Source organism: Pan paniscus, chromosome 5, assembly GCF_029289425.2.
Source record: "Pan paniscus chromosome 5, NHGRI_mPanPan1-v2.0_pri, whole genome shotgun sequence".
Lineage (NCBI taxonomy): Eukaryota > Metazoa > Chordata > Mammalia > Primates > Hominidae > Pan > Pan paniscus.
The window spans coordinates 90,700,770-90,726,634 of NC_073254.2; the positions used below are offsets into that span (position 1 = coordinate 90,700,770).

Genomic DNA, 25,865 nt, shown 5'->3' on the forward strand with positions numbered 1-25,865 from the left:
CATGTTCTTCTTGTTATCTAGTTCAATTCCATTGTTGTTGGACAAGGTATTTGATGATATTATTTTGAACTTCTTAAATTTGTTTAGACTTGTTTTGTGACCTAATGTGATCTGTCCTGGAGAATATTTTATGTACACTTGAAAAGAACGTATATTCTTCTGTTGAGTAGACAGTTCTGTATAGGCTTGTCAAGTTTATTTGGTGTGTAGTGTTGTTCAAGCCCCATTTCTTTATTAATTTTTTTGTCTGGATGTCCTATCTATTGTTGAAAATGGGGTACTGAAGTCACCTACTATTACTGTATTGCTATCAGTTTCTTCTTTCAGTTCTGTCAGTATTTGCTTTATATACTTGGGTGCTCTGATGTTGGGTGTGTATTTTTTTACAATTGTTATATCTTCTTGTTGAATTGATCCTTTTGTCATTGTGTAATGACCTTTTTTTGTCTCTAGAGACAGTTTTTGACTTACAGTGTACTTCGATGCAAATATGGCCACTCTTTTGGGTACCATTTGCATGGACTATTCTTTTCTATTCCTTCACTTTCCACATATGTGTGTCCTTGAATCTAAAGTTAGTTTCTTGTAGACAATGTATAGTTGGATCTTTTTTTTTAAAATTCATTTAGCTGCTTTATCTTTTTATTGGAGAGTTTAGTCCATTTACATTTAAAGTAATTATTGACAAGGAAAGATTTACCGTTGCTGTTTTGTTAACTGTTTTCTGTTTGTTTTGTAGTTGTTTTGTCCTCCTTTTTCTCTCCTATTGTCGTCTTGTTGCTTTTTGTAATGCTGTGATTCTTTGTGTAACTTCTATAGGTGTTTTTTTTGTAGTTACCAGAAGGCTTATATAAAATATCTTGTAATTATCTGTGTTAAGCTGATAACAGCTTAACTTCTTTTCCATGCAGGAGCACTCATTTTTACCTTTCTTACCCTCAAATTATATGTTATTGGGTTACAATTTAGATCTATTGTATTATGTATTTAAGATAATTTCGTTAGAGTTGTTTTTAGTACTTTTATCTTTTAGGTTTTGTACTGGGATTATAATTAACTTCACACCACTGTTATAGTAATAAAATATTCTTTTTATTTTGCCTGTATATTTAACTTTACTAACAAGTTTTGTACTTTTTTTGGTATAAAAAACAAAAAAGCATTATGTTGTTGTTTTGCATCTTTTCATTTCAACTTGAATAACTAACTTTAGCATGCTTTCAAGGCAGGTATAGTGGATAAAGTACCTTGGCTTTTATTGGTTTGAGAACACCTTTATCTCCCCTTCAGCTTTAAAGGACAGGATTGCTGGGTATAGTATTCTTGGCTGACAATTTTTTTTTTCTTTCTGCACTTTGCATATATAATTCTATTCCCTTCAGCCTGCAAGGTTTCTGCTGAAAAATCTAATAAGAAATAGAGAGTCCCCTGTACTTAGCAAGTTGCTTCTTTCTTGCTGCTTTCAAAATCCTCTCTGTCTTTAATTTTTGACAATTTGATGATAATGTATTGTCTCTGTGTGGGTTTCTTTTTTTTTTTTCCTCCTTTTTTTTTTTTTTTTTTTTGGAGACATGGTCTTATAGTGTTGCCCAGGCTGGAGTGCAGTGGTGTGATCATGGCTCACTGTAGCCTTGACCTCCCTAGGCTCAGGACCTCCCGCCTCAGTACCCCTAGTTTCTGGGACCACAAGCACTTGCCAGCATGCCTGGCTAATTTTGTATTTTGTGTGGAGACAGAGTTTTTCCATGTTGCCCAGGCTGGTCTCAAACTCCTGGGCTCAATCCACCTGTCTTGGCCTCCCAAAGTGTTGGGATTATGAGCATGAGCCACTGCACCTAGCCTTTGTGGGTTTCTTTGGATTAATCCTATTTGGTATCATTTGGGCTACCTGAATCTGGATTTGTATTTTCTTTCCCAGGCATGGGAAGTTTTCAGCCATTATGTCTTTGAATGTGTTTTTAGTCCCTTTCTTTCTCTCTTCTGCAACTCTGATAATGCCTATATTGTGATGGCTTCACTTAAGTCCCTTAAGTCAGCAGTCCCCAACTTTTTTGGCACCAGCAACTGGTCTTGTGGAAGACAGTTTTTCCATGGATTTGGGATGGTGGAGTAGGGTAGGTGGGAGAGGTGGAGGGTTTTGGGATGATTCAAGTGCATTACATTTATTGTGCACTTTATTTCTATTTTATTTTATTTTTTATTTCCATAGGTTTTGGGGGAACAAGTGGTATTTGGTTACATGAGTAAGTTCTTTAGTGGTGATTTGTAAGATTTTGGTGTGCTGTCATCACTCGAGCACTAAACCCAATTTGTAGTATTTTATCCCTCACCCGCTTTCCACCCTTTTCCCCCAGTCCCCAAAGTCCATTGTATCATTCTTAAGCCTTTGAATCTTTATAGCTTAGCTCCCACTTATGAGTGAGAACATAATGATGTTTGGTTTTCCATTCCTGAATTACTTCACTTAGAAAAATGGTCTCCAATCCCATCCAGGTTGCTGAGAATGCCATTAATTCATTCCTTTCTATGGCTCAGTTGTATTCCATCATACAGATACATAACACAGTTATCTACTTGTTGATGGGCATTTGATCCACATTTTTGCAATTGGGAATTGTGCTGCTGTAAACATGCATGTATTGTGCACTTTATTTCTATTATTATTATATACTCACCATAATGTAGAATCAGTGGGAGCCCTGAGCTTGTTTTCCTGCAGCTATATGGTCCCATCTGGGGGTGATGGGAGACAGTGACAGGCATTAGATTCTCATAAGGAGCATGTGCCCTGGATCCCTTGCATGTGCAGTTCACAACAGAGTTTGTGCTTTTATGAGAATCTGATGCCACTGCTGATCTGAGGGGTGGTGGAGCTCAGCTTTGCTCACTTGCCCACCACTCACCTCCTGCTGTGTGGTCTTGTTCCTAATAGGCCACAGACCAGTATCTGTATTGGTCTGTGGCTTGGGGGTTGGAGGCCCCTGCCTTAAGCTGTCTTTACTCTTTTTCATTCTTTGTTATTTTTGCTTTTCAGATTGGATGATTTCCAGTGACCTGTCTTGGAGTTCACTGATCTTTTCTTCTGCTTGATCTAGTCTGTTACTGGACCCGTCTTTTGACTTTTTGGTACAGTTATTATATTTTTCATTTGTATAATTTCTGTTTGGTGCTTTCAAAATATGTTCTGTCACTTTGTTGAGTTCTCAGTTTGTTTATGCATTGCTCTGTTGAGCTCAGTGATCATCTTTATGACCATTTTTAAAAATTCCTTGTTGGGTAAATTGCATATCATCATTTCCTTAGGGTCAGTTTCTGAAAATTTACATGGTTCTTTTATCTGGAACATATTTCTCTGTTTCTTTATTGCCCTCACTCTTGGTTTGGCTTCTGTGCATTAGATAAGACTACTGCCTCTACTAGTCTTGTGAGACTGGTGTTGTGTAGGAGATGATTCTTACCAGTTAGGCCAGCCAGAGTTTCTAGGTACCTCTAAAATCTTTTTGTTTGTCCAAACTACACTCTTTGTTCTTTCTTAGTGGTCTCCAGGAATTAGGGTGTGCCAAGTTCTGCCAGATGAATTAGAAGCTAGTTTCTTGAGATGCAGGTGGGAAGATTGGTGTGTTAGATGTGTGTTGCAGTTCATTCCATCTTTAGGGAGAAGCTGAGAGCTGAGAGCCAGAGCTTATCTCCCATTCATTCCACACTAAGCTGGAGAGAGGATCTGTGGCAGATGCCTGCACACTTATTTAGGCTGCACTGTCTCTTTGTTGTCCACAGTTCAGGAAAACTCATGAATACCAAGACACTCTTGCTCTTAGAGCTAGGTGATTTAGGAGCCAAATCCTCTAAGAGAACTGCAAAAGTTGGGTCACTTACATGCACGGTCCAACCCTTCACTCCTTAGTTAGAAGCTGGGTATTGGGGATTCCTTCTTGATTGTTTGGCACAGTGCACAGGGAGGGGTTTGTGTGCAAGTGTGTCTAAACTTTTTCTACCTGTTTGGATGTGGATGTTTTCTCAGTTGCCCCATGTATAGGAGACTGTCGGCCAGTTTCTGGCTTTCTCTCAGAGGAAATTGATCTGTGTATACATGTTTATTCAGTACTTCTGTGGGAGGAAGTAAAGCCACAGGCTTCCTTTTCCATCATCTTGCTGATGTCACTGCTAACACATTTTCAGATCACATTTTTAGGTGGTTTTGTTTCTGGTTATGCCATTCAAATAGAACCAGGAGTATTTTTTTAAAAATTACATTTTACTAGCATGGCATCTTTAAGAATTGGTTCTCCTTTTTCCTGGGTATATTCTCTTAGAAGATTAAATACTTGATGATGAGAAAATAATATATTGAATTTCAGGAAGTTTATATTATATATCTATTTTAGTGTTGTTCATTGGGAAAGGAAAAAGTTAGATGAATTATCACTTGCCGGTTTTCACAGAGCAGATTTTTATAGAAGCAATGACTAAAATAAAATGACTATTTTATTAATATTCCATCCTCCCCACAAGCTCCACAAGCTCCCCTTCCAATTTTTTTGGTGTTTTTTTTTTCCCCTTCCGACTTAAAAAATTTTATTGTTTACTGGCAACCAGGCATGCACACATGTGTACGTATGCATATTAAATTAAATTTTGTCTAATGGGTTAATGAATCTGAGAAGCAGTGTTTGGAACCAGGAGGACATTGTAGCTAATGAGATCCTGAACTGGGGCAGAGGTCCAGCTGGGATGAGGGTAAAGTCATGAATTTGAAAAGAGAAGATAAAATAATCAAGATGTTTGCTTGATTAAATGGTTAAGGATAATGAAAGAAAGAGAGGAGCAAGAATGACATTTTTATTTCTCCCCTTACATCACCAACTAAGTTGGGGGAATGTGGAAAAGCAATGTTGGAGGGAGGAAGAGAGAGGGAAGGGCTGAAAGGAAAAATGAATTCCATCTTGGACATATTTAATTGGCATTATCCAAGTTGGTTATAAGAATGCGATGCTTGGGGCTGAGCGTGGTGGCTCATACCTATAATCCCAGCACTATGGGAGGCCAAGGCGGGCGAATCACAAGGTCAGGAGTTGGAGACCAGCCTGGCCAACATGATCCAATCCCGTCTCTACTAAAAATACAAACAATTAGCTGGGCGTGGTGGCAGGCACCTGTAATCCCAGCTACTTGGGAGGCTGAGGCAGGAAAATCCCTTGAACCGGGAAGTAGAGGTTGCAGTGAGCTGAGATTGTACCACTTCACTCCAGCCTGGGTGACGGTGTAAGACTCCATCTCAAAAAAAAAAAAAAAAAAAAAAAAAAAAAAGTGTTGCTTGGAGAAGGGATGAAGACTAGAGATATGCCACATTTTCTTATTTTAAAAAGTCCTTTCTTGTTTTTCTCATCTTGACAAGTATCTAATAATTAATGTGTATTTTTAATGTGTGATTTCACCTTGAAAAGATTATTATAAAAACATTTAAAAACCTATTTTATAACATATATAATCAGTGGAATTGCATGACTAAAGAAATGTAGATTTTTGAAGTTAAAGGTTTGATATCTTATGGACTCTTTAACAGTAGCAGGTGAAATTAGCAAGGAAAAGTATGGGATACAGAGAAAAGTACTTGTTCTATGAAAAATGATTTGTAGTTATAGAGTGCTTTCATTATATGTACTTTGTCGTTTGGTATTCATAGCAGTTACCTGAATGTAGTAGATGGTGGTATTTGTATTTTCAAATGAAGAAACTGATCTTCATAGTGTGGATACAGGGATACTTTTTTAAAAAATTCTTTTTATTATTATTGTCATTGAATGGTTATACACAAGTATTTTCATTTTTTATTCATTTTTACAAATGGAAGCAAGAATGAAATGAAGGAAATTATTAATACAGTGCTCTCTTCCACCCTTGAATCTCCCATCCAGATTCAAATGGTAACATTTTACCACATTTATTCTCTTTGTCCTTTATATATGTGTACAAACACACCCATTTCCCCCCTGAACTTATAGCCAAAATGCTTCTATATCCCTGAATATTTCAGCGTTTGTCTCCTGTATTAGTCGGTTTTCACGCTGCTGTTAAAGACATACCCGAGACTGGGAAGAAAAAGAGGTTTAACTGGACTTACAGTTCATATGGTCGGGGAGGCCTTAGAATCATGGTGGGAGGCAAAAGGCACTTCTTACATGGCGGCAGCAAGAGAAAATGAGGAAGAAGCAAAAGTGGAAACCCCTCATAAACCCATCAGATCTCATGAGACTTATTAACTATAATGAGAATAGCATGGGAAAGACTAGCCCCCATGGTTCAATTATCTTGCTCTGGGTCCCTCCTACAACATGTGGGAATTCTGGCAGATACAATTCAAGTTGAGATTTAGATGGGGATGCAGCCAAACCATATCATTCTGCCCCTGGTCACTCCCAAATTGTATGTCCTCACATTTCAAGAGTAATCATGCCTTCCCAACAGTCCCCCAGGGTTGTAACTCATTTCAGCATTAACCAAAAAGTCCACAGTCCAAATTCTCATCTGAGACAAGGCAAGTCCCTTTTGCCTATGAGCATGTAAAATAAAATCAAAAGCAAGGTAGTTACTTCCCAGATACAATGGGGGTACAGGTATTGGGTAAATATAACCATTCCAGATGGGAGAAATTGGCCAAAACAAAGGGGTTACAGGGCCCATGCAAGTCCGAAATCCAGCAGAGCAGTCAAATTTTAAGCCTCCAAAATGATCTCCATGACCGCAGGTCTTGATCGAGGTTATGCTGATTCAAGAGGTGGGTTCCCATGGTCTTGGGCAGCTCTGCCCCTGTGGTTTTGCAGGGTACAGCCTCCTTCCCGGCTGCTTTCATGGGCTGGTGTTTAGCATCTGTGGCTTTTCTGGGCACATAGCGCAGACTGTTAGTGGATCTACCATTCTGGGATCTGGAGGATGGTGGCCCTCTTCTCACAGCTCCACTAGGTGGTGCCCCAGTAGGGACTCTGTGTGGGGGCTCTGACCCCACATTTCCCTACCACAATGCCCTAGCAGAGGTTCTCCATGAGGACCCTGCCCCTGCAGCAAACTTGTGCCTGGGCATCCAGGCATTTCCATACATCTTCTAAAATCTAGGAGGAGGTTTCCAAACCTCAGTTCTTGACATCTGTTTCCCCGCAGGCTTAACACCACATGGAAGCTGCCAAGGTTTGGGGCTTCCACCCTCTGAAGCCATTGGCTCCTTTCAGCCACGGCTGGAGCGGAGAGGCTGGGACACAGGGCACCAAGTCCCTAGGCTGCACACAGCATGGGGACCCTGGGCCCGGCCCATGAAACCACTTTTTCCTCCTGGGCCTCCGCACCTGTGATGGGAGGGGCTGCTGTGAAGGTCTCTGACATGGCCTGGAGACATTTTCCCCATGGTCACGGGGATTAATATCTTGATATCTTGTGGACTCTTAACAGTAGTAGGTGAAATTAGCAAGAAAAGTTTGGGGTTAGAGAGAAAAGGACTTGTTCTATGAAAATGATTTGTAGGCTTCTTGCTACTTATGCAAATTAGGCTCCTTGCTACTTATGCAAATTTCTGCAGCCGGCTTGAATTTCTCCCTAGAAAATGGGTTTTTCTTTTCTATCGCATAGTCAGGCTGCTAAGTTTTTTCCAAACTTTTATGCTCTGCTTCCCTTATAAAACTGAATGCCTTTAACAGAACCCAAATCACCTCTTGAATGCTTTGCTGCTTAGAAATTTTTTCCACCAGATACCCTAAATTGTCTTTCTCAAGTTCAAAGTTCCACAAACCTCTAGGGCAGGGGCAAAATGCTGCCAATCTCTATGCTAAAACATAACAAGAGTCACCTTACTCCAGTTCCCAACAAGTTCCTCATCTCCATCTGAGACCACTACAGCCTGGACCTTATTGTCTATATCGCTATCAGCATTTTGGGCAAAGCCATTCAACAAGTCTCTAGGAGGTTCCAAACTTTCCCACATTTTCTTGTCTTCTGAGCCTTCCAAACTGTTCCAACCTCTGTCTGTTCCCCATTTCCAAAGTTGCTTCCACATTTTTGGGTATCTTTTCAGTAACACCCCACTCTCCTGGTACCAATTTACTGTATTAATCTGTTTTCATGCTGCTGATAAAGACATAACTGAGCCTGGGAAGAAAAAGTGGTTTAATTGGACTTACAGTTCCACATGGCTGGGGAGGCCTCAGAATCACGGAATCATGGTCGGAAGTGAAAGGCACTTCTTACATGGCAGCAGCAAAAGAAAATGAGGAAGAAGCAAAAGTGGGAACCCCTGATAAACCCGTCAGATTTCGTGAGACTTATTAACTATAATGAAAATAGCATGGGAAAGACTGGCCCCCCTGATTCAATTACCTTGCCCCGGATCCCTCCCACAACACATGGGAATTCTGGGAGACACAATTCAAGTTGAGATTTGGATGAGGACCCAGCCAAAGCATAACATCTCCTAATAACAAAGACTTTACATGATCACAGTACGTTTATTAAAATCAGGAAATTATCATTGATATCTATAGAACTTACATTTCATCAATTGTCACAATAATGTCAGGGACAACAAATTTGTCAAGCTCTACAAGTACTAATGAAGGGCAGTGCCACATAAATAAAGCATACTGTTAGATTGAAATTAGAGCATTTGTAAAGAGGTTGCCTTCTGAGATAATTAATGGCCATCAGCCTCTGTTAATACATTTGCCTGCCCTATATCCCACAATTTGACTTTGAATTTTAGGGAGAGTAGGGAGTAGTAGAGAGCAAATTATTTTTGTTTTTGCCATTTGACCCTTTCCAGAAACAGTAGCGCATGCCCAGAACATCCTTTGGAGGAATTCTAGCATTGTTTTCCTCACTTAGCTTTAATCCTTTCTTTCTTGTCCTTCTTTCATATTTACTAGCATGTGCTAAGCACTGAATTAAAATGATAGAACTATGTGTATGTACTGTGCATAGACCAGCTCTGTCAGGGAGACCCTAACCCAGTGGTGCTAGAGGAATTAAAGACACACAGACAGAAATATAGCCTGTGGAGTGGGAAATCAGGGGACTCACAGCCTTCAGAGCTGAGAGCCCCAAACAGAGATTTATCCACATATTTATTGACAGCAAGCCAGTGATAACCATTGTTTCTATAGATTATAGATTAACTAAAAGTATTCCTTATGGGAAACAAAGGGATGGGCTCTGGCTAGTTATCTACAGCAGGAACATGTCCTTAAGGCACAGATCGCTCATGCTATTTTTTGTGGTTTAAGAACGCCTTTGAGCGGTTTTCCACCCTGGGTGGGCCAGGTGTTCCTTGCCTTCATTCCGGTAAACCCACAACCTTCAGCGTGGGCGTCATGGCCATCACGAACATGTCACAGTGCTGCAGAGATTTTGTTTATGGCCAGCTTTGGGGCCAGTTTATGGCCAGCTTTGGGGGCCTATCCCCAGCAGTACCGACTGTGCTGTTTTATACTTAGGGAATAGGTTGTTTGGGCAGCAACCGCTTAAAAACATTTCTGAGTAAACTTTTATTATATTTTATAGGGATGTAAAAGTGGCCCTTTATAGACTCTTTTGTTTGTTTGTTTGGACCCTTCTTGGTATTTCTTTTTATTTTTTAGAGATTGGGTCTTGTTATATTGCTCAGGCTGGAGTGCAGTGGCTCCAGCACTGCAGCCTTGAATTCCTGGGCTCAAGCATCCCTTCTGCCTCAGCCTCCCAGGTAGCTGGGACTATAGGCACATGCCATTGCACCAGGCTTTCCTTGGTATTTCTTAAACATACATTAAACATTTCTTAAGGAATCCCTCAATGTATACCTTAAACGTGAAGAAGCCATATCGTTCTTCAAGGCCTTTGTGTTTATTGTTCCCTTTACCTTAATTGTGCTTATTGTTCCCTTTGCCTTGATTACTCTTTCCCCAGATAGCTGCATGGTTTGTTCCCCTAACTCCTTCAGATCACTGGTCAAATAGAACTTCCCTGACCACATGATGACTACCTTTCCCTCCCCCTTTCTCACCTGTACTCCCTATCCATTTTCTCCATAAAATTCACCACACTGATACACTATTACTTTCACATGTTTGCTTATTGTATACTGCCTTCCATAGGAGTATAAGTTCCATGATGGCTGGAGTTTATCTGTTTAGTTTACTACTATATCCCCAGAGCCTTTAACAGTGTGTTGATGTAGTAGACTCTCGGTAAATCTTTGTGAGGTGAATGCATGTGCTGCTATTCTGAGTTTGAATGTGACAGATTCTTTTTTTCCTAAAAAAAATAGCAATTCCGAGGGAATTATTTAAATACTACAACTTAGGTGCTGTCTTTCTGAGTAGGGGAGCTTTAAAATAATTTATTTTAGAACTTTTCTTTCAAAGGTTTTATTTTCTATTATGTTATTGGTTTGCTTGGTTCTACACAATTTTCTTACCAAATATATTGAAAAAAAAGATTGCAATGAGTTAAATATCAATTCTTTTGTTTTTTAATAAAATGAAAATGTTTTCTTATTATTTAATGTCAGTCTTGTTTCAGACAAATTTTAGAAGAATTAACTATGTTCATTTTTATGGGTAATGTTTGTACTTGCTGGGGTATTTGAGGTTTTTTTTTTGTTGTTGTTGTTGTTGTTTTGTTTTTTTTCTTTTTTTAAGATAGGAAATGTTCCTTTTTTTTTGAAATGGAATTTCAATCATGTCACCCAGGCTGGAGTGCAGTGTTGTGATCTTGGCTCACTGCAACCTTTGCCTCCTGGGTTCAAGCAATTCTCCTGCCTCAGCCTCCCAAGTAGCTGGGACTACAGACGCCTGCCACATGCTCAGCTAATTTTTGTATTTTTAGTAGAGAAGGGGTTTCATCATGTTGGCCAGGCTGGTCTTGAACTCCTGACCTCAGGTGATCCGCCTGCCTCGGCCTCCCAAAGTGCTGGGATTACAGGCGTGAGCCACTGCACCTGGTCAAGATAGGAAATGTTCTGTGAACTTATTTTTTTGAGTGATCACAATCACTTGCCTTCCATTAATGCTTCATTTTAGGAAATGATTGATTTAATAGTATGTGGAAACTTTCTTCTAATCAGCAATAGTATGTGGAAACTTTCTTCTAAACTCTTTTGAAGTTTATAAAGGTTTTGCAGGAAGTCTAGTTGTAAAATGTTATACCTACATGTCATCTTTTAGCATTGCCGAGGCTTCTTTACAGGAAAACATGAACGTGACATAGATAACCACAGGTGACTAGGTCATAGCAAAATATGTTAGTAGCTTTAAGATTACTTAAAAAGGAATATTTTAAAGAACTTTTTTCTTAATGAAATATTATATAATGAAATATATTTAATATTAAAAAACTCCCAAACATTCTATTGAGTGTATTTGCTAGGAGAAACCTTTTGGAAATGTAAAATAACTTTTGTCCAAATGCTATTTATGAAACTTCTATTTAAACTTTTGGGTTGAAATGTGAAATCTTTTAAATATGATAGTGTCTGAGTCAATGGCTTCTTAGCTGGCATTTCTGTGTATTTGCTCAGACTCCATATCCTAAATTAACCAGTGTTTTTTTTTTTTTTTGAGACGGAGTCTCGCTCTGTCGCCCAGGCTGGAGTGCAGGCGTGATCTCGGCTCACTGCAAGCTCTGCCTCCCGGGTTCACATTATTCTCCTGCCTCAGTCTCCCGAGTAGCTGGGACTACAGGCGCCTGCTACCACACCCGGCTAATTTTTTGTATTTTTAGTAGAGACGGGGTTTCACCGTGTTAACCAGGATGGTCTTGATCTCCTGACCTCGTGATCTACCCGCCTCGGCCTCCCTAAGTGCTGGGATTACAGGCGTGAGGGAAAACTTGTTTTTATGGCTTGTTTCCTGGTTTTCCTGGTAGTTCACAAACATACCCGACCCATAGTATAGCTGACCATGAGCAGTGAAGGGCTAGTCAGTGCTCTTGCATAAAGAACAAAGGGCCTGTGGTATGGAAAGAGAAGGGTTTGTTCCTTGTTTCCTGCCTGATCCTGGATAATATTTTGACATACGTAGTTTCTCTTTGAGATCTTTGAGTTTGGTGTGTGTCTCTTTCCCTGGGCATCCACTACTATGATGCTGCCTCAAGAATTAACGTTTACATCTCAGTTGATTTTGCCCTCCTCTTCTGTTCCTCCTTGGGCAAAATTCTCTACCCTTTGCAGTTTCCCTCTCCAACAAATAAAACCAAACCAAATCCAATTCTTACTTCTTTTTATCTTGGGTATTATGAGGAAAGAAATAAAGCAAACTTATAATAATTTTAGAAGGATTGATAGTTCTGGAGAGATGAATAGATAATTTGCATCTCTAAACCTATATCATTAGCCTCAACGGAAGTGACTTAGCATTTCGAAAAGCTGACAAAGTAGAGTAAAATCCCCCAGCCAGTATAAGGGAATTTCGTTTGGAATGATGGAATTACCATAGTAGGAGACACAGTATTCACAGTTGCATTTGGAGATTTGCCTCTGTCATGGTCTCAGCTGGCTCTCCATTTTTTCTTTATGTTTTGAGCCTAAATTTCTCAATCTTTAAAATGGAGTGGTAATATTACCTACTTTGCATATTTGTTAGGATTAAACCAGACAGTATATTTGGAAATATGATGAATAATGTCTTACTTATTTAGTAAGATGGTAGTTTCCTCTAAAAATACTCCCTTAGCAGTTTTGGCAGCAGTAACCCAGATGGCTCAAGGTCTTAGCTATCCTTTGTAAGCTAGAGACTGCTTAAATTTTTATACCAGACATTGTGCTGGGTACAGAACATACAGAGATCAATAAAATGAAGTCCCTGTTCTCAAAGAGATCACTGTTTCTCAGAAAAGACAGATAAAACAATTAACTGTAAATCATTGTGATAAATGTTATTTTAAAAGTGCTCTTGGGGCATTGGAGAAGGCTTTATAGAATAAGTCTTAAAATTACTGTTAGTTAGCATTAAATTCTTTTTTCCTCATCGTATTTTCTTTGTAAAAAATATTTAAGAAAGCTTTTCTGTTTGCTAGTTCATCATGGTAATCAGAAACTGAAGAGAAATTTCTTCTCAGAAGAGCACACAGTTTTATCTTATTTCTCAAATCATGTGAAAGCTACAAGGCAAGTGTATTGAGATCTCAATAAAATTCCTGTTCATTTTTTAGACATGTAATGTCTTTTACACTATTTATACTTAATAACACTATTTATACTTAATAGTGATTTATCAGTCAACCTAATTTTTCCACTTTCTGCAGGATTTCCATACCTTAAAACTGTCATTTTTATCTGAAAGTTAGTAGTCATGTAATATTATACAAATTTTAGGGGTGTGTGTGTATATGTATGTGTGTGTGTGTGTGTGTGTGTGTGTGTGTGTGTGTATGTCGAAATTTAAATTAGCATTTAAATAAAAAGCTTAGCAGTCATCAGGTACTTCAATGTTATATTTTTTGGCTATATATTACAGTATAGCTGAAACTCTTCAAGATGGGAGGGCACTGTTCATTTTACCAAGAATGTACCTTGTTCTTTACCCTGTCCAGACTTTACCTGCTGTGTAACTTGAGGTCTTTTTTTGTTTTTTGTTTTTTTTTAAAGACAGCGTCTCCCTCTGTCACCCAGGCTGGAGTGAATTGGCAGGGTCTCGGCTCACTGCAACCTCTGCCTTCCAGGGTTCAAGCGATTCTCACACCTCAGCCTCCTGAGTAGCTGGGACTACAGGCACGTACCAACACGCCCAGCTAATTTTTGTGTTTGTAGTAGAGATGGAGTTTGGCCATGTTGGCCAGGCTGGTCTTGAATTCCTGGCCTTAAGTTATCTGCCCACCTAAGTCTCCCAAAGTGCTGGGATTACAGGCGTGAGCCACTGCGCCCAACCCACATAATAATCACATCAAATGCCACTGTCTCTACAAAGCCTGCATTAATATTGTTGGCTGACATTAATTTTTACCTCTTCTATGTTCCTCTGTCATTTGTACTTATTACTATAACCATTATATGATTATCAGAGTTCAAGCTCCTTGAAGGCAGGATTTGTGTTTTGTCATCTTCGTTTAATACTTCGGTCAAAATAAACACATAATAGATAACTGGTGATTTAAATTGGATCTAGAAAACTCAGGTTTGATGAAAAAGTCTTTTATTATTCTTTAACCCCTCTTAGAATTTGGGCTCTAAAATCAGGGATTGCTAAATCTATTGTGTGTTCTGTTTGCTGTTACCAACATTCAAATGTAATTCACACTGACCGTGTGCAGTGTGGCTCATACCTGTAATCCCAGCAGTTTTAGAGGCTGAGGCAGGTGGAATGCTTGAGCCCAAAAGTTTGAGACCAGCCTGGACACCATGGTGAAACCCTGTCTCTACAAAAAATACAAAAATTAGCTGGGCATGGTGGTATGTGCCTGTAGTTCTAGCTACTTGTGAGGCTGAGGTGGGAGGATCACTTGAGCCTGGGAGGCAGAGATTTCAGTGAGCCAAGATCTTCACCACTGCACTCCAGCCTGGGCAATAGAGTGAGACCCTGTCTCAAAGAAAAAAAAAAGTGGCTTAAACAGGGTAGAAGTTTATTTCTCCTTCACATTGGCCTGGACATGAACTGTCCAGTATGGGTAGAGTAGTTCTGTCATCTTCACCATGGGGCTTTTGTAATTGGATCCAAGGTTGCAGGTTCATTCCTTATTGTCTCCTAGCAAATGGAAAAGGGGAAGAGGCCAGGGGAACACAGGCCCAGTGTGGTTAATGGCAAAATATATCATTTCTGTTTACATTCTACAGGAGAGGCTGAGAAATGTAGTCTTCCTATCAGGACAGCCGCATTTCTAGGTAAAATTCAGAAGCCTTTATTACTTAAAGGAAGAATGGGAAAATTGATATTAAAGATAGTGATTTTTGCCATAATTTTCAGATTTATTTCCATTTTTAAAAATAGTAGATCAGTTGTTCAGGAATCAAAACATTTGAGTATTTGACTGAGTCATCAGATCTAGCAGATTTTTAAAATTATATAGTCGATTCCCTTACTGTAGGTGATACAGAAGGTTATATAAGAGCCTTCCTAGTGAGAACTTTACCATCTACTTTAGGAGACAGAACTAATTACAAATGAAAAAAGAGTAGATGCCTATTGTGGCACATTCTGTGTCACATGCTGTTATGAGTGTAGGCATTTACAGGAGATAAATATTTCCTATAATCTAATATAGAGGAAAACAGGAAACTGTTAAAGGTTTGGAGTTGGAAACTGAAATGGTGCGAGAGTGTAAACTGGTAATGGAATTCAGACTGGGTGAATTATCTTTCTCCCTCTTCTTCTGATAATGAATTCAGAGTGGATGAGCTCCCTCCCTTTTGCTCTGCCTAATCTCTGAGGTTACCTAATACTTTTCAGCCTCAGTTACCACATCCAGATGTTCTTTCTTAGCCCAATTACTCTTGACTTCTTTGGAATATTTGATACTATTGAACATCTTTTTTTTTTTCCTGTTTTTGAAAACAGCTTTTCTTTGAAACGACCTCATTCTCTTTTTTTACTGCCTTTCATTTTCTCCCTAAGATTTAGTACTGTGCTTTTTTGCTCTTTTTGTTCTTGGTACTGCAACTCTTATCTTAAAAGAAGGTGTGAGGCTGGGCATGGTGGCTCATGCCTGTAATCCCAGCACTTTGGGAGGCCGAGGCGGGCGGATCACGAGGTCAGGAGATCAAGACCATCCTGGCTAACATGGTGAAACCCCGTCTCTACTAAAAATACAAAAAATTAGCTGGGCGAAGTGGCGGGCGCCTGTAGTCCCAGCTACTCAGGAGGCTGAGGCAGGAGAATGGCATGAACCCAGGAGGTGGAGCTTGCAGTGAGCCGAGATCACACCACTGCACTCCAGCCTGGGCAACAGAGCGAGACTCCGTCTCAAAAAAAAAAAAAAAAGAAGGTGTGTGCGTGTGTGTGTGTGTGTGTGTGTGTATGTGTGTATGTATCCAGTTTGAACTTTAGTCCTATATTCTAAATTGCCTGCCAGACATTTTCATCTTGGTGTATCACTATCATTTAAAGCATTCAATGGATCTCCTGCAGTTTTCTGACTCCACGAGGACCCTCATGCTTTATATCCTAGGTGCAGAACTTGCATTTTGGCCTCTACCTTCTCCTTTGCCACTGTATTTTCTATGAGTAAGCCCTGTCAGTTCTTCCTGGTGATTTCATATTTGTTCGTTTCCATTCTTACTGCTGCCACATTTATCAGTCCCTTAATTACGTTAGTTATATGAAAGCAAATCAGGAAGTGTGTTGAATGCTTGAGTTAAAGATTGTGGAGAATGCTCTAGAACCTTGCTCTTCAAAACGTCATCTGTGGATGGCAGCATGGGCATCACTGGGAACTTGTTAGAATGCAGAACCTTAGGAGCTACTCTGGGGGTCACAGAATTAAGAGTCTTCATTTTCATGATATTTCCAGTTGATGTGCATGCACATTAGGGTTTGAGAGACACTGATCTAGAATTCACTGTGCATTTCTGCTTCCCTTCTCTCTCCCTTCTCCCCCTGACCCGCCTTTTTTTTCTGACTAGAGTGCAGTGGTACCACCATAGCTCAAAGGACCTTTGAACTCCTGGGCTCAAGCTATCCTTCTGCCTCAGCCTCCCAAGTAGTTAGACCTGCAGGCACTCACCACTACGTGTGGTGTGTAGTTTTCAATTTTTATTAGAGACCACTGTGGTTTCACTATGTTACCCAGGCTGGTCTCAAAACTCCTGGCCTCAAGTTATCCTCTCACCTTGGCTTCCCGAAGTGCAGGGATTACAGGTGTGAGCCACTGTTTCTGGCCCACTGCATATCTGTTTAACCTTTCTTAGTTTGAGACTTACTTGCTAAAAATAATTAAACCCTCCAGCTATTGCTCTGTAACTATTTACCTTAATGTGTAAGCTTCAAAACAGATAGAAACGTTGTAAATTGTTGTGTTAGAAATGATGAGACAGAGTGGAAAGTAACTGGGGGAGGCAGCTCTATCTAGAGTTGTCACAGATGTCCCAGATGTATGTTTGCCAGTTTATAGATGTAATTTCTCAAATTTAAAAGCAGGATATTTGAGGATAAGTTGCATGTGCATAATCTTCCTCCTGTGTAATTAAGGAATTTGGGGGGGCATTATTTTTAGTTTTACTATATTGTAATTACTAGCTTTAATGTTGTTGTGTAGAGCAGTGTCACCTTTAGATAAACAGCATGTACTTAAAACAGAAGGCTATGTTTAAAAAAAGCTTTATTTTTAATTTTTAATTTTTTGATACAGAGTCTCTCTCTGTCACCCAGGCTGGAGTACAGTGGCGGGATCTCGACTCACTGCAATCTCTGCCTCTGAGGTTCAAGTGATTCTCTTGCCTCAGCCTCCTGAGTAGCTGGTATTACAGGCACCTGCCACCATGCCTGGCTAATTTTTGTATTTTTAGTAGAGACCGGATTTCACCATGTTGGCCAGGCTGTTCTCAAACTCCTGACCTCAAGTGATCCGCCTGCCTTGGCCTCCCAAAGTGCTGGGATTACAGGCATGAGCCACTGTGTCCAGCTACTTGATTTTTATTGATATCTCTTACTATATACATACATTTTTCATAATCAACTAATTTATAGAAGTCTGTTAGTAATATGATTCTGAATATTTGGCATATTTTCCAGATATTGCTTTTATTTTTCCATTTTTACTTTATTAATTTTACAAGCAATATGTGAAAAAATCTGAAGCAATTTTTAAAATTATTATGAAAGAATATATTCAAAGGTATGGAGACTTGTACAGCTAAGACTTGTATTCTTGTATTCATATGTGAGTTTTTTGGCAGTGTTTTTCAGAACTTTTTGACCATGACCTGAAGAACTAACATTTTGTAGCACACCTCAGTTCATATATGCATATTATATGTTACTGAAACAAAAGTTTATATTCTTGCCATACAGCTTAGCAATTGAGTGCTACTATTGCTCTCCAAGCCCACAGTGAATTCTTCCCTGATCACATCCTGTTTCCTTACCACCAGTTACCTGCCTCAGTTTCATGAAATTTGTAGATACATTTAATTAATATGCAGTATGCTATTATTTTACGTATTTTTCAACTTATGTAAATGGTTTCACACTGTATATATTCATCTGTGACCTTTTTTAATGTCAGTGTTATATTTGAGATTTAGCCATGTTGATGCAACGCTTTTTGAAGCAGTCCTTGTTTCCCCTTCTTGCCAACAATTAGTAGTTAAAAATTTTTTTTTCCAGAATGTTGGGTGCAAAATGGAAGTAACTGTAGAGTTAAAGAGCACTTTCACTAATTACCAGTGAGACTGTGCATATTTTCATGCTTTTTGGCCATAAATTTCTTCTGTGAATTATTCATTCATATCTTTTTGCTTATTTCCCATTGGGCTGGTTGTCTTTTTCTTGTTAATTTCTACATTTAATTTTTGAAATGTCTTTGATTTTTTATTTGTTGTTAATCTTGTGCATATCTTATGCATTTAATAAAGAAATTACTTTTACAGTAGGGTATTACTATTCCTGATTCAAATATGCTAAGTGAAGAAGCTGTTTATATAAATTAGTTTTAAAATCTTAGAGTGGAGGGGAAGTTTCTAGGAAAGCAAAATGAGTAAAATCAATAAGGTTCTTAAAGATTGCCAAGACACATGTCTTCTTAGCAGACTGCCGCCAGTACCATTTGAAAATTTGAGCATGTGACTTCTGTAAGCTTCCATTATAATTATATAAAACCGAGAATGCTTCTAATATGCTGTTATGTTTATTTTTGTTTTTAACATTTGCTTTTTTTTGTGGTTTCTTCTTCTAAATTAGGTCCTCGATGGGCTTCCTGGAATATTGGTGTGTTTATTTGCATCAGATGTGCTGGAATTCATAGAAATCTTGGGGTTCATATATCCAGGGTCAAATCAGTCAACCTAGACCAATGGACAGCAGAACAGATACAGGTAAACATTACGTTACCAAGAAATTATTTAAAATATTTAAAATGATTTAAAAATATTTAACCCTTCTTGCATCTAAGGATTAACATTGAAAAGTAGTTTTGTATGTTGAAATGGCATATGCCACGTATAAAATTGGAATATTTGAATTTTCAGTTCACAGATGTTTATTTCATTTTGTGTCTATAGTAAAGTCAGTTTTTAATCTATACTTTCTAAAATGTTGATTTTAAAGTGTTTTTAAAGTATCATTTCTCTTGTTGATAAAATTTGCCAGTATAATTCCATAGTTTGTTTTATTTTTTTATCAGTGGAGGGAGCCTGGGTAAAGATAAAATAAAAAACCACCTGTAGCCTAAAAATGGACTTGAGTAATTTCCTTTCTGTTCTGAGGTGTTCTTAGTTTTCAGACAAGGCCCAGAAGCTGTAAGACAACCCAGTGAACAAATGTTCTTATGACCAACCTAAACTTATTTATGAGTGGTTTAACTCTGCTAGAGGTAGATTTGTAGTTTTAAAAGTTTGCCATTTTCCCAATGTGACAGTCTTAAATTCTCAAAATCTTACTTTTTATCTTTAAGGTTGGCCACTATTGTAAAAATGAGTACTTCTACTGGTCTTATTATGTAATTCACAGTGAAGTTACACCACTTATTTATGCCCTTTTGAAATTACTTTTAAGTCACTATGAAGTGCTAAATACATAAATATATGTGGTTGAGACTCAATGATACATCTCAGAATCTTAACCCAATAGTTTACATGAATGGGGTGAAGTAAGGGTAGAAAAACAGAATGGAGATCTTCAGGCTGTAAAGTCAAGCATAATTTATTTGGTTCCATCTTAAATTAGTTTTTGAGCTTTTCGCTGGCTAGAGCATAAAGGGAAATGCAATCTTTTATGTACTTTCAAGATCCTTGAGGAGAAAACATACTAGTTATATCAAAGAAGCAGAGCTTTTTAAACACTTCCTGTAAGGCAGTGTTCTTAGTATCTCTGTAAAATATGGTAACAGATGTCATGATGTTGTAAGTCTTTTTTTGTTTGTTTGAGACAGGGTCTTGCTATGTTGCCCAGGCTGGTCTCAAACTCTTGGACTCAAGCGATTCTCCCATGTCAGCCTTCCAAGTAGCTGTGACTATAGGCATGCACCACCATGCCCGGCTGATGTTGTAACTCTTTTTCAAGAAACGTGTGAGGTGTAGCTTGACAGTATAAGTTGGTGTTTGTAATGGGTTATGGAGGTACAAAGCATTCACGACCGAAGTATCCTGTTTTTTTAATGGCTTATTTCAAACTAAGGATAAAACACGAGATCCTTCAACAGTTCAGTTATTCAGAAATATTTTTCTCAATTAGGTTGTTGAGAGGAAATGAATAGCAAATTATTTGAGATGGGCAGCTGTATAGCTTAGAGTAGAATTTTGTAATCAGAGGGCTGCAGTTCACTTGTTTTCTTTGGCATAGGTTACAAGTACATGGCAAAATATTGGATTTTTTTTTTTTTACAATGTAAGGATTTTAAAAACAGTTATTAAATAATAATATTTGAAATTGTATTTGAACATTATTTGATTGCATTTGCCAACTTCTTGATAGGAATTGCTCTGTCTGGCCCCCCTCCCCTGCTCTTCCCATCTTTTTTTTTTTTTTTTTTTTTTGAGACGGAGTCTCACTCATGCTGTTGCTCAGGCTGGAGTGCAGTGGTGTGATGTCTACTCACTGCAGCCTTTGTCTCCTGGGTTCAAGCAATTCTCCTGCCTCAGCCTCCCAAGTAGCTGGGATTACAGGTGCGTGCCACCATGTGTTGCTAATTTTTGTATTTTTATTAGAGGTGGGGTTTTGCCATGTTGGCCAGGCTGGTCTCGAACTCCTGACCTCAAGTGATCGGCCCACCTTGGCCCCCCAAAGTGCCGGGACTACAGGCGTGAGCCACTGGACCCGGTCTCCTGTGTTTCTTTTTAAAAAATTGAGGTAGGAAATCCTGGTCGGGGTAGCCATGGCAGCTTGTGTCTGCCACCTGCCCTTGGCCATCACACTGATGCGCCGGGTCCCATGCTGGCCACAGCCTGCTGCTCAGCATCGCCTGTGCTCTGTGGGGACTCTGATGAGGCTGGGGCTTTGCAGCTGGCTCCACAGCGGGCTTTGGTGCTTGCGCACGTGCTGGGTAGAAGTTACACAGTCGTGCTGTCAGTATAGTGACTTGCCCCCTTTGACGTTAGAGGGAATCGAAGACTGTCTTCTTTATATCTTGAAACCCTGTGACAGGATTGACCCAGAGAAGCTCTCAGTGAATTCTTACTTTATGAAAGACCTGTGCTTGGACAGTTTGGACCAATTAGAGAGTAAGCATGGTCATGGAAGATGAATTTGGGTTTGAAATTCCTGATACAGATGTGGAAATTTAATATGTCCACAAGAAATTGTAGATTATATTGCAGATAAGAGAGATGTATATGAATAAAATATCAGACCCTTTTGCTTCACTGGGAGAAGACTCAGATGATACTGGTGAGTGTCTGGAAGTGAGAATGCATTTTGGCATTATTGCTGACTTTGGCAGAGTAATTCTGTTAGACCTGGGTTTAAATTGTGTAATTGTTTTACTCTGAAAATAAATGTATAAAACCAAAAAAAGAAAAAACTTGACTTATAATTACAGAGAGAACAGTTCACAGATCTCATTTAGTTTTATGAGTCTTGGCAAATGTCTGTATGATGTCACCAATACCCCAGTGAAGATAGAGCATTTCTGTCACACTAGAAAGTTCCTTCATGCCAATTTCCAGTCAAGTCCCCCAGGGGCATACACTACACTGATTTCTATCCCATTGGGTTAGTTTTGCTATACATTAAAATGTCTGTCTTTTTGGAGGCTGTTCCTATTAACTTTGATGTTTAATTCAGATGGGCAAAAGTGATGATCACAATGTGATATAATGTTCCATATTCATATGATATTTTATAATAATTTCTTTGATATAAACAGTGCTTGAGGCCAGGAGCAGTGGCTCACTCCTGTAATCCCAGAACTTTGGGTGGCCAAAGTGGGCAGATCCAAGAGTTTGAGACCAGCCTGGCCAACATTACGAAGCCCCGTCTCTACTAAAAATACGAAAATTAGCAGGGTGTGGTAACACACACCCGTAGTCCCAGCTACTCTGGAAAGTGAGGTGGGAGAATCGCTTGAGCCTGGCAGGTGGAGCTTGCAGTAAGCCAAGATCCTGCCACTGCACTCCGCCATGAGTTATAGAGTGAGACTCAGTCTAAAAAAGAAGTACTTGGGAGGTATTTATTTATGGAACTAAGAGAAATACTTTTACTGTACATAGTTACATAGTTATACCCTTTGTCTTTCCCTGCAACATTTCATAATTGTGTTTCTAATTTTCAAAGATGATACTGTTTTGGCTAGCTCTATTTTTTTAAAAATACCTTTTATTAGTAAATATGGAAACATGATTTAATCTTTGAGCCCAGTCAAGCTGTTAAATAAAAATGTTCGTGTGTGTGTGTGTGTGTATAATTCTGTAAAATGTAAATACTAAGTTTTTCCTCAAGGTTACTTATAAACTGATATTATATGTACCATATTTTTATCTGTTATTTATGTATATGTTATGTGTTTCAGTTTTTAGAGCACAACATGTACAGCTGTTAGAATTGCTGTATGCTTATTTTTAAAAGAAAATAGTTGTTACCCAAAACTTACTTTGATTTTTAATAACATAGAAATAAAGTTACTCACTGCAAAAAAGTCTTAAAAGTTCTTTTAATGTGGTTCATGGTCAGATTAATTGTGTTTGGTCTTGGGTTTATTGTCACGTACTTCTCAAATTTTTGGAAAGGACCAAGTTTTTTATACTTTTATAAATACTATAGCTTCCTTCCCCTCCCCCCACCCAAGATATTATACATTTGGGTGGAGTAAAGAATGGAATACCAGAATTAACTCTTGTTGTATAGCAGTATCAAACAAATCCCTGTATATGCCATATGGATACAGGAAACAAGGATTTATGAAATTGTTTCAGTATGGAAATTTGGTCTATAGTGATAGTTATTAATGTTTAGCATTTGTAAATATTAAGATTAGTAGATGTCTTTATTCTGCTTGCAGCTTGACAAACTAAAATTGAAATAATGAGCTGTTTGGAAAGAAAGTTAATGTCATTGTTCCAGTTACTCTTAAAAACTTGTATATTCTATGGTTCTTACTCCTTTCTCCCTTTTACTTCTGTGTTCTTAATTCTTTTCTTGCTTCTGCTGCTTTCTAGTTTCATTTCTCCGACATGTCCAAGGCTTTGTCTTATTTCTGATGTTCTCATCAGTGTCACATCTCCATTTGTTTTACACAGTGCATTCAGAGTAATTTTCCTAGAACATTGCTTTGGTTATTTTACTTCCATCCTAAGAAATTTGCATTGATTCTTCTGTGAGACTCATAAAACTTTTTATTTTCATTAAACTGGTCTTCATGTTCCTCTGCCTTCTGGCTTCATCATTTGTCTTTGACCTTACTTCAGATGCTTTACAACAAATAGCTTTGGCTGTACCAGACAGCTCTTTCTGCTGAAACAATCTGATAGTGTGTTCTTTTGTTTTGTTTTGGTTGTGCTGTTGTCCTTGTTGGAAATGTATTTTTTGTTTGTTTGTTGTTTTTGTGATGGAATTTTGCTCTGTCACCTAGGCTGGAGTGCAGTGGCACAATCTCATCTCACTGCAACCTTCACCTCCTGGGTTCAAGTGATTCTCCTGCCTCAGCCTCCCAAGTAGCTGGGACTACAGGCATGAGCCACCATGCCTGGCTAAATTTTTTTTTGTATTTTTAGTAGAGACAGGGTTTCGTCATGTTGGCCCGGCTGGTCTCAGCATCCTGACCTCAGGTGATCCACCTGCCTTGGCCTCCCAAAGTGCTGGAATTACTGGCATGAACCACCGTGCTTGGCCGGAAATGTATTTTGCATATTCCTTGTGGCAAACCAGATCCTTCCTATTCTTTAAAGCCCAGCTTAAATCTCTACTTTAATAAAAGATTCTTCTGTATGTAGTATGTGCTCAGTTATCTATGGCAAGTACCATATATTGTTACCTTTGCTTATATCTAACTAAATTGTAAGTTTCCAGCAGTTAGAACATTTATCATATGTGTCTTTGTAGTGCTTGTGGTGGCTTCCACTATGCTAGGAACACAGTATGCACTTGATTTTTTAATGGCATGCTGAATCAGTCTTTGGTTTGATTAAATTCTGTGAGATAACGCTTATTATCCTTAGCGATGAATGGGGAATGGAGAAAAAAGAATCATGCACTCCCCTTCCCCATTTAGCCCGTATTTTTATATAGTCTCTTTTTGTTTCTTGATCTCTGTCCTTTTCACCTCATGTTCCTGTTTCGCTTTAAAATTCCAAAAATACAGCAGCCTTAGGGAGGGTAACTTGAGCTAGCATATGAAAATTCCAACAGTAATATGTGCAGGTACTAGAAAGGCAGTATTTTTCAATAATTAAAACTGTCCAGAAATGAAATCGATTGCCTTGGAAGATAGGTTGGTTTACTCTTAACTGGAATGGTTTGTAAAGAGGCTGGACAACCACCTGGAATCTTGTGGCCGGGATTTAAGCATTCACTAGGTAGATGAGGAGTAGTTTAGATGACTCTGAAGTTTCTTTCATTCTTGAGAATGTTTTAGTTGTATAGTCAGTCTTCTTTAGTTACCGTAGCAGTTCCAAAAACATTTTCATTTCTTGTCTTTGCATAAAAATTATATCATGGTTAGTGATGGTGATTCAGCTTTTACCAAAAGTAAAATTCAACCTCAGAGGATAAAAAATGTTGGCACTCTCACATAAGTCAAAAGAGTGTGAAAAGATTCTCAGGTTAAATCTGTAAGACAGATTTTTTTTTCTGAATCTGGAAGGAATGTTTTTGAACACACTTGCTGTTTATATTTTCTATTAAGAAAAAAAAACCAGTGGATACAGGTTTCTATTGTAACCTAGTTATTCCTAGAAAAACCTATGAGCTAACTGGCTAGTCTTTAACTTAACTTAGCAATACCTATGTCATAGTATTGACTTGCTTGTCTTAATTTAAACTTTTGATCTTTCCTAGAAAAAATTTCTTATGGAAGGCAAAATCAGGGGTTTTCATCAGTCTTCATAAGTAAGCTTTGCTGTATTCTGTGGCCTCAACTTGAATTCTCAGTCAGGCCAAATACAGAGTGAACAGGCAAAAGAGTATTGTTAGGTAACATAAATATTTTACGGTAGCTTAAAAAGCAACTAAAACTACAGGCACTACTTATGTTAGTGGTCATGTTGTCCCAATATTCAGTGTTAAATTGAGATGTTTAGGATTATAAGAGGAGATGAAAGTGGCTAAGTACATTAAAGAAGTTTTCTGCTCTTTCACTCTGACATAGTTATTTCAAGTAAAGTTGGAATAAATTTTGTTATTTAGAAGGACATTAATTTTTCAAATAAAGTGACTTACAGTTGATTAAAGTACAATATTTGTGTGGTACCTCTGCTATCTTTAAAAAATAAAAATCGAACTGGAGAGAACCTAGAATATTGATAGGCAGTCAAAATTTAAATTTTACATGAGATGTGCAAGTTTGTTTTACTTAGAGCGGATTCCAAGAATGTATTGCTTTGATCCTTCCTCCTGGGTGCTGTCTTAGATATTGGTGAGTAATTAGATTATCAGTTTATTGCAAAAAAGTTTTCATGACACTATTTTTTAAGTCTGTGGATGAAGGTGAGATAAGCATAGTATTGTCCATGTGAGTTCTGCAGAAGAGAAACATAAATAAAATATATAATTAAAATCAATTTTACCTGTTTTAATTTTTTTAAATGAGGCTAATAGAGATTTAAAATGATATAA

The 25,865-nt window shown here is 38.4% G+C and overlaps 2 protein-coding genes across 7 annotated transcripts in view; both read left to right on the top strand.

The window, feature by feature from the left end:
- The window catches only part of SMAP1 (small ArfGAP 1), a 193,518-nt gene that overhangs the window by 45,827 nt on the left and 121,826 nt on the right, over nt 1-25,865 (top strand). For all 6 annotated transcript variants that reach the window (XM_034962322.3, XM_034962326.3, XM_034962330.3 and 3 more), the window contains one exon: nt 18,843-18,976. In XM_034962322.3, coding sequence (XP_034818213.1) covers nt 18,843-18,976 — 134 coding nt within the window. Of the gene's footprint in view, nt 1-18,842; nt 18,977-25,865 lie in introns of those variants that run through there.
- On the top strand, nt 20,840-21,409 carry LOC134730600 (acyl carrier protein, mitochondrial-like). Its single transcript, XM_063605377.1, has one exon. The coding sequence runs from the start codon at nt 20,974-20,976 to the stop codon at nt 21,340-21,342; it is 369 nt and encodes a 122-aa protein (XP_063461447.1). The 5' UTR covers nt 20,840-20,973; the 3' UTR covers nt 21,343-21,409.